The 9,238-nt window shown below is 38.8% G+C and overlaps 1 protein-coding gene across 1 annotated transcript in view; it reads right to left on the bottom strand.

Moving 5' to 3' along the window:
- Nucleotides 1-512: 512 nt before the first annotated feature.
- SIM2 (SIM bHLH transcription factor 2) overlaps nt 513-9,238 on the bottom strand; it is a 58,995-nt gene continuing 50,269 nt past the window's right edge. Inside the window, exons 10-11 of the mRNA XM_049834896.1 lie at nt 8,232-8,640; nt 513-1,517 (exon numbers count right to left, since the gene is read on the bottom strand). Coding sequence (XP_049690853.1) covers nt 793-1,517; nt 8,232-8,640 — 1,134 coding nt within the window. The 3' untranslated portion in view covers nt 513-792. The remainder of the gene's footprint in view (nt 1,518-8,231; nt 8,641-9,238) is intronic.

Genomic DNA, 9,238 nt, shown 5'->3' with positions numbered 1-9,238 from the left:
TTAGAAGCTTCTTTTTCTTATTACAACATTTTATGGGGAATAGTGTCTAGTTCCTGCTATGGGATTTGTCCCAATTTGCCATGACAAGACCTGTAACCCTTTAATACGTATCTTTGTATGTATTAATTTGTCATATCGTTCTTTGTCAAGATAAATGGTGGTAACAATCTCAGAACACTGAAATCTATGTTAAATAAATCAAATTTAGGTTTGATTTATTTAGTTTTAAAACTTTTGGATAATTAATAAATAAGCTTTTTCCAAACTGAGTTCTGCTTAGTTAGTACAGCTGCATTATGGATGCTAAAAATCACCACTCTTTAAACAAAGTTCATTTGTCAGGGTGTTTAACATGTAGGTGGAGAGTTGAGATGAGGTTTCACACAGTTTGTCAAAAATACCTAAACTAGAGTGTGTAGTTAATGATAAAAAAATCTTGAATGTATTTTGAGAAGGAGGGGTTGAGGAAAAAAATGTTCTTCATATAAATCTCTGCATATAACACCTATCATTTAATTTTGTTGCACACTATAAAATAACAAAAATAAGATCTGTAACATGTCTTCTCAGTGGCACCAGAGCTTAATCTGTGACAACAAAGCACGGAAGCTAGATGTAGGGGTTTTTTCCTGACCTTGAAGGTACCGTTACACATGGCTTGCCAGGAACACACAAGTCTGTCCCTCATTGACCTTCAGCTATGCTCAGTACATGTAACCATGTTTTCTCATGCTTTTTGCAAATCATTACAGTTTGGCTTCTTAATTAAATGTAAATACTCCTCTATTACTGTCACCTTCCATTGGCTATTATTACAGAAGTTCCAATATAATGGGGTAGTGTAGATTCCTTGTGGGTTTCTGGAGAAGCTGATGAGGGGCTTTGGGTTTTGTAAATAAATGTATTTACTTCCTCAGAATTGTATCCATAATTTTCTCCTACATGTCCTGTTGCTGTACATGATGAAGTTTGAAATGTACCATGTTTGGCTAAAACATGGTGATAATTTAGAAGCACAAATGGAACTTGTCCGGAGGGTCTCACATCCATCACACGTTCACTTTCAGAGTCATGATCAAGCTTTACAGTCATTCTATCATCACTGTCCAGTTCATCTAGATTTGTAGCGTGGTGACTAATATGCCCATATTTGGGTTCTTTCATACAAATCCTTCTTGTTTGCTCATATACTGAGGGCACTGGCAGGAGATGACTTAATTGTCCTATAGATTTAGACTGGAAACATTCTGATTTTGGCAGCAAGGAGTTAGCTATTGAATTTGAAAAAGAACTTTCATTAATGCTCATTTTTTCCTGTAGGTCTCTGTTAAAAGCTAGTTTGTTTTCTTCTTTAATGAGGTGGTGGGGTGGCTGAATCCTGGTTTCTATTTTGTTGGGTTTCATGATGCCGGAATCATAAATCTCTTCTTTGTATCTGCTGCCTGGCATGGGTGCTGTGCAGCTTGTAAAGTTGTCAGACAGAGCATCTTGGCTGTATCTTCTGTTTGATATGGGCACTTGCAGGAAAGAGAAGACATGTTAATTACTGACAATAAGCTCATATAATAGTTAGACTCTAACACTTTTTATGACTGAACTTTAACACCCATTTGGTTTGGGCCAGATCCAAGTCCCAGTGAAGACATCAGAGACATTCCCATTTGCCTCAGTGGCTTTGGATAAGTCTTTTTAAGACAGTGCTGAAAAGTAAAAAAAAACCAAACCCAACCCATTCAGGAGGGCCAACAGTGTTGAACAATTCTGAAAAGCTTTTCCATGTGAAATGCCCATTTGTTTATTTGACTGTCATTATTAGTATGCTTAAATCAGGGAAATGAAACCAAAGAAATATTTGGAAATGTGGCCTGCTATCAAAACCCTTGACCTTAAGTAAGCTCATTTCTGAGATTTATCAAATGATTTACCAAAGGATGGATAACATTTATTACATGTCAATGATGCAATGATTAGACTAAAACAGAATTTATTCTTCCTGTCACTGTGGAAGTATATTGGACATGTGCCCTTGTAAGGAAAGAAGAGAGTGTGTAGTATTAGATACTGATGTGTCGGTGTCTAATTCATGATATCTATCTGTGATATATGTAATATCTGGATTGTGTCATGTTAAAGGCTTTGCTTTTTCTCTTTGAAAACTAGCATCAGATATTAAAAACTTCTATTGAAAAGCAACATAAATACTTCTTGAGTAATGCTGTATCTCTGCTGTTAAGGTACTATCATGTAATAAAACTATATGTATAATATAAATGTAATTTACAATGCATACTGAGAATGTTTGTTTGAATGTGGGAGTACTAAACTGGGTATGAGTGGAAAATTAGAAGCTAGATTCTTAAATTTTCAGAAGAGTATGAACCTAGGATTTCTCTTCAGGCTCTTCCTCTAAAATATATTGAGTAATCTTAGTTTTCTCTCAAGTTTCTACATGGTAGTTGAACTCTTGAAACAATTTGAATTGGTTTTATGATTTTCTGCTTGGCTTACACAGCTTTTCCTTTTTGTACATACCTATCTACAAATGGTAAGAGAAAAAACCACTGGTTTACTCCTATACAGTATGGCCAAAATTAGGCAAGTACTAATTCTTTTTTCACTGTCATCTGTGAACAGTTTGACAGTTATACTACTCCTCCAAGGCATATTTGAAAGTTTTATGTTAAAGGTTAAATAAGGCACTTAGCAAATTTCTCAAATTAAACCTGAACTCTATTTTGTGTTATGCTCACTGAAAGCCCTGGACACCTAAGTGCTTTTTGTAAAAGGGATTTTCTGTTTTTCTAAAAATTTCATTCAACATCTTAAAAGTTTTGGAGTTCCCCTGTAGTGGTTGCTGACGTAACTGTACCTGCTAATAATTAAATATTCCCTGTGCTATAGTAGACTGCAAAGCCTTCATGTATAACAGAGGAAGCAGAAATAGCTCAATTGTACCTTTTTTTATATGCAGAGCTTCATTAATTTCAGAGGGAGTTGCACCACATAATTACCAGAATTTAAACAGGAATCTGGATCCAATTTCTTCTTGATCAACCCACCACCCTCCTAGAAACAACAACCTTTCAAGTTATTCATTTTAATTTCCATGTGTATATTTTGTACAAAGTATATGCAGTTCTATGTAAAATGAATTCTCATCAGCTGTTGAAAAATGGCCCTCTTAGATCACAAATCAAAACAGGGATTCAGCCACATGCTTGAGTATAACTTGGAAATTTTACCAGTGTAATTATACTTCGATAATTTTAATTTTATGTTTGTCATTTTTACTATGGAAATAACTATACATGCTGCGAGCTACTGACATGTAACTAATATGGTTTGACTAATCTGGTATACTGGTTTTAGTGTTTTTCCCACTTGAGACATTCACAGGAGTGATGGGTTTGTTCTCCTACTGCACCGTGAAGTATTGTTAGTTTATGGCTCTGCTCTAATCTCGGAACAAAAGATTGTCCTTTTCCATTTTCAGAGCCCACACTTGTAAGAAGCTGAAGCACCACAGCAATCAGTTGGCCCCTGTCTTATTATCTTCATTTTTGTAAACTCGAATTCTTCTGGGCTGATGGCTGCCTTCTTGGTACCAAAAAGTAATTTGCATACTTGGGAGATTTACAGGATATTATCCATTTTGTGCTATCCTGTTTCTCAAACGTGGTTTTCATCTCTTTTGTTCATGAAGAAGGTAAGCGTCTGGTTAATTGTTTGCAGGCTTCCATTAAAGTTGTCAGCACATTTATGGAGTTACACCAGACAGTTAAGCAAGTTGCATCTGCAGTGTAACAAAGCACAGTCATTCTTGTCCGCTCACATTCAGAACAGTTACTGAAGGTAGACTTAAATCTGCTTTTGTCTTCCTTTGCAGACAGAAACACAAGGGTTCCCTGGGACAGGCTCCTCCTGGGGAGTTTTTCATACAGAAGTTAATAGAAAGCTGACCAGCAGCTTTGTATTGCTGTAGAAGGGCAGCACCCTAGGATTGCTTCCACCCATCTGGTGTGTGGGCCGTTGCCAGAGTACCTGCCTCAGCAGGTGCACAGGGATGCCATGCATTCTGCACTTCCCCAGCGCTGAAAACACTTTACAGCCATTGAAGTCAGTGCATCAATTTGGGATACTTTCCTGACCACTATTCTGCCAGAGCAACTCAGCTATGCCAAGTGAGGTAGACACAGTGCGCATCCAAGGTTGTGTATCACAGCAGAGTGATAGCAGCTTTCTAGAAGGCCCTTTATACTTACTTACACTGCCTCCATTCATAGCAGCCTACAACTGCAACAGTGAACTCGGTCCTTCAGGCATCATGTCTCTGGTAATTCTTGCCAAGTAGCTCTGCTTTCCGGCTGGCACACGGGGTACAGTTCGGGCAAGTTGAGGGAAAACCTGGAGATAAGATCCTCATCACCTGGCAGCCTGCTCAGATTTAGCATCCAACTATCCAAGTGGGAACAGGAAAGCTACTCTAGCAGGGACTGGTCTTTGTTTAAAATATATCATGTCTATTTATAGATCACTCAGTATACTAGAAGAATCTTTCCCCTGTCATAGTGCTGCAGCAAGGAGCATTCCCTCCTCGCCTTTAAGTAGTGCAGTCAAAGATCAGATGGTGCTCAAGAGGGAAAGATGCTTGCAGAAAAGGTATTATTTCATTCACAAACATGCCTTTCTGTACCAAGATATTAATGGGTAGAGCTGCTCCTCGTTTTCCCATTGCCCCTGTCTACAGTAAAATGAAAGGCAGGCATCTTGGAACCAGGTTAAAGTAAAGCAAGACTGGTACTCAGCATTGATCTTCATACAAAGGCACGCAGTCCTTATCAGCAGAGTTTTGCATCCTGTCTGTGAAAAACCTTGTCTGTTTTGAGGGCCCAGCTGAAGCCCTCTTCAGGCATGCTTTGTCTTGCATAATTTTTCTTGGGCTTTCTGATCTCCACTAATCTCAGAAGAGTGTACTCCTGACACTACCTGTTTTGAAAAGACAATATGCCAACATTGAATGTTGACATGTAGCCCATGATCTTTCAGTATGTTTCCTAATCCTTTGTAAAAGAGGACCTTCAGAGAAGAGGAGCAATTACTCAATTGCTCTGAGTTTTGTTGAAGACCCTAACTGCAAACCATCCGAGGCATGAGGTGATGTTGTAATTACTATGTTCTGCATTATTGTCCCTCCAAAAACAATAGTAAGACAACATGATCTTCAAGACCTCTTTGTCCTAGTGGAATACACTTTTCAAAGAAGATGTCATGTATTTCTTCTGGTAGTCACAGGCTAAAACTGGGGACTTGGTTTGGGGAAGGAAGATAGATCAGAGCTTTTTCACAGATTTTCTTAACACTCTTCATCATTTCCTGAGTTTTGGCATAATTAGTGACACTAAGCTTCACACAGATAGTACAGACGGGGCAACAGCATAACTTAATGAGAAGTGGGTACTGTGGTACTCACAGTAGTAATGTATCCATTCAAGTGTACAAAGGAAACTTCCCTGACTAAGAATATGGTTGCCTTCTCTGGAAGTGAGTTTCTTTTCTGATGACTAGGACAGCTGGAAAAAAGTGGAAGAAGCTTCAAAACCAGATTCTGAGGCAGCAGCATCTGATTGGCAGGCAGTTTTATCTGCTACGTGCTTTTCCAGAGCTTTGATGGCTTGGCATGATCATCTTAAAATCTCTGATCTCTCCAAAAGAAGCTATTTTCCATAGAGAAAAATGTCTCTGGCCTACGGCATTTTTGGCAGATGCTTCTATGGATGTGATGTGGAATAGCCCTTGCATCCAACCCGGTTGCCAGATGTCATATTTGGCATTGCCTTTGGATTGAAGATAATGACGTTAAGCAGATCCTCTCTGCTTTGAAGCTTACTGGCTGTCAGTTTTTCAGTGAACTACTGGAAAAAAGCAGCAGTTGACAATGTAAGGAAGATCAGATGCCCCTTTCAATTCAAAGAAAAAAGTTGCTTCCAAATGTTCAGATTTCTCTTCTGCCACGAGCCTCAGCAAAAGTACATCAGGGCTAATTCTACCTCAGGAGGAAACAAACTCTGCAACAATTAGATATAAATCTTCTTTGCAGTGGAGGTTATGTTTTTCTTTCCCCCTTTACAACACTGTGTGTGAACTCAAGCAATGATCTCTGACAAGGCCCAAGTTTGACCATATTCTTTTTTCCTTCCTAAATAGTACAACTGTAAGCGCTTTTGCAGAGAATTAATTGTACCAACTCAGTTTTAATGAAATGCCCAATAGCTAAACATCCATTAAAATACATCTGTGCTTAAAAGAGAACCCACATATTGCAACTTAATCAACAAAATCTTAAGTAGAGGTAGAAACAGAAGTAAGAACTGCTGGTATCACAGCTCCATTTTCCTGTTCATGAGGAAATGGTGAAGGTATGCATGCATGATGAAATTTAAAAATACCAGCAGTTGCTTGCAATTTTTTGTAGAGATTTTTTTTTTTACCCTAACATATTTAACAGTATTCCTGTGGAATCCTTCTGACTTAATATATTTACTAGGAGTTATCTGCCCATATCAACCGACTGATGGTAAATTGCTTGTCTGCTGCTATGCTTACTGGGCTTTTCTGGCAAATGTTATGGCCACAATCAATTTTACAGACTGTTCTCTGAACAGGCTGTTCTTTCCACATCCATTCTCAGTGTATCTGATGGCACCCTCAGACCAGCAAGGGGTGGATCTACTTTCTCAGTCAGTCTCACAGCATCTGTTAGTCTGAAAGCAGAGGAGAAAAGCTGGGCTGACTTCTGGACACCTAGAATAGCTTTGTTCCTCCAGATTTACTGGGGATCTGCAGGACTTACTTCAATCCTTATACTTATCCTCAAAAGATGTAGGGTTTTTTCTTTTCCACAAAGATACAGCCTCTTTAGAAAGGACAAAAACATTTCTTATTTTTGGTCTAAAGCTACTCCTTTTCACACCCAATCCACAACAGCAACAGAAGAAAGCCAGCACATTAGAGGTGCATGAGCTCAGAAAAAGCACTTAACCTGCACTAGACTGTAAGAAGAGCTTCAGTCTCGCTCATTTTCAATGTAAACCTAGAACTCTAAAATAAAATGCTGTAGTCAGCTAGGTGAAGTCAATCAGCTAGGTGAGGTCAAATAGTCCTATGAAGGACAAAACCCTAGGCAGAAGTTATTTGCTTCTCTGTGGGAGACGCATTCAGTGTCTGATGTAGCAAGCTCAGCTTTTAATATCTGCAGATATTCCCTTCATAACTAGGATTTCTAATGTTATGTCCCTAAGTGAATAAATGCTTGTTTCTGGTACTCAAGAATCTTGAGCCTATCTTTTCTAGCTTTTTTATTCTAAATTTCCACTACTGCTTCCTCTTTCCCATCCTCAATGAAACTAAAAGAAAGGAGTGTTTCCATCTAACTTTATAAAAGTACGTCAACCAGTCAGTCTTCATCAGTGATTTTTAACTAATCAAAATGGTGTATGCAGATAGGTGTGATCTATATGAGATCTAAAGATTAGAGTGTATCTTGAGCTTGTTTACATTTAATTACTTTATAGCTTTGCAAGGTTATTTCTTATAGGTTGCCACCTCAGAGAAGTCAATGTCTTCAGTGCTTCCTTCAAAGTATTTGAGCTGACCATCTGTACAGAGAGATAATGCAGTTGATCGGGGAGGAGCACTGGAGATATTTTCAAATAAAGCAGAAGGCAGTGCATTTCATTTACTCATTCACTGTAGTAACTGTAAGGTAAAGACATTCAGAATGGCTTCATACTCAGAAAGGACAACCTTCGATTTTTATGGAAATGGATCGCATTTATTTTAATTTCTGTATGTGAGCTGAAGTACATTTGTTTCTGACTTCAGCAATGACTTACCTGAGCAATTCCACTAAATAACTCTGATAGTGCAAAACATGAAGGTAAACAGTGTTAAAGGAGGTGGTAACTCTGCCCTGTTCTAAAAGTGATTCTGGTGAATACATTTTTTGCAACAGATGCTTTGATAATATTCCTAAACAAGTGCTGATGGTAATGGGACAAGGCATGAACATGTAAATACTATAAACATAGTGGTTGTTACACTTCACTGTTTCTGATTTTCTGTATTTCCTAAACACCTTGTAATCCCTGTTTTCAAACTACAATTACAAATCTTACCCAGACACCCCACAGCTTTGCTTTTCTTTTTTTTCCTTTTTTTAAAGTGACACCCACCTTCATAAGTCTGTGCAAGATTATGTCGGATGATGTTCACTGGTTGATCAGGAAGATTTTTGGATGGTGACTGGCTGTTGGGTACCAAGGAGTTGGCATAATGCCACTGGCATTCTCCATTTGTCTGCAGCGTACTCAAGAAAAATCGAGCCACTTCACAAGGTGCTCCTTGAGACTGCCCAAACTTTGAAGGCAGCATTTGCTTTTTGCTACTGAAGACATGAGAATCTACAGGGAAGTGTCCATAATGGTAAGAAAAAGGCAAGCTATATGACGGGGCATATAAAAGTTCACTGTTTTCTGAATGGAAGTTTTGTTCTTGAATGGTGGCAGCATTCACTGCAGGGCTGGATCGCCAGTTTCCCACCTGGCTGCATTCCAGTTTGTCTGTTTGGAATGAGCTGTATTGCTGGGGGAAAGAAAAAAAAGGGGGGAGGGAAGAGAGTTAAATGATTAACTTTTATATGAAACCACATAACATATCATACAGGCGCCCAGAGCTGGGCCTCCCTGAACTGCGATCTCACTGGCTAAAGGGACCAGTGCATTTAAAGTTCTTTGTCTTCATGGTAACTTTACCTTCACTTAACATGGGAACAAAAGCCTATTTTGTCATCCTAATGTTAAAGGTTTATTTGATAATTTTGCAAGTTGGATTTTAGCTAGTAGGTGTAGGCAGTTGTAAATACCAGAGGGCAGAGGTTTGCTGCAAAGCACTGGAAGTCACTGATAAATGGAGTAGCAGACCATGAATATGATTTTGCGTATGTTGGCTTGTCAAGCTTTGAACGCAGTATATGTGCTAGCTGCATTCACTGCTGTTTAAGGTAACAGTAGCCCCTTCCAGCAATATTCATTGCAAAGTCTCAGAATGTCTCATGGTGGGTGTCTCACCAACTCAGTTTTATGGATAGTCTCCATAGTTTCCCTTCACACCTTGTTCTAGCTTACCCAGTGACAGCAAGAGATATTCCAAATCCCACTCCAATGCACTGTTTGCTAGGATT

Source organism: Accipiter gentilis, chromosome 32 (assembly GCF_929443795.1).
Source record: "Accipiter gentilis chromosome 32, bAccGen1.1, whole genome shotgun sequence".
NCBI lineage: Eukaryota > Metazoa > Chordata > Aves > Accipitriformes > Accipitridae > Astur > Astur gentilis.
Note: the sequence above shows the minus strand (reverse complement) of the source record. Positions and strands in the feature narration are given on the sequence as shown.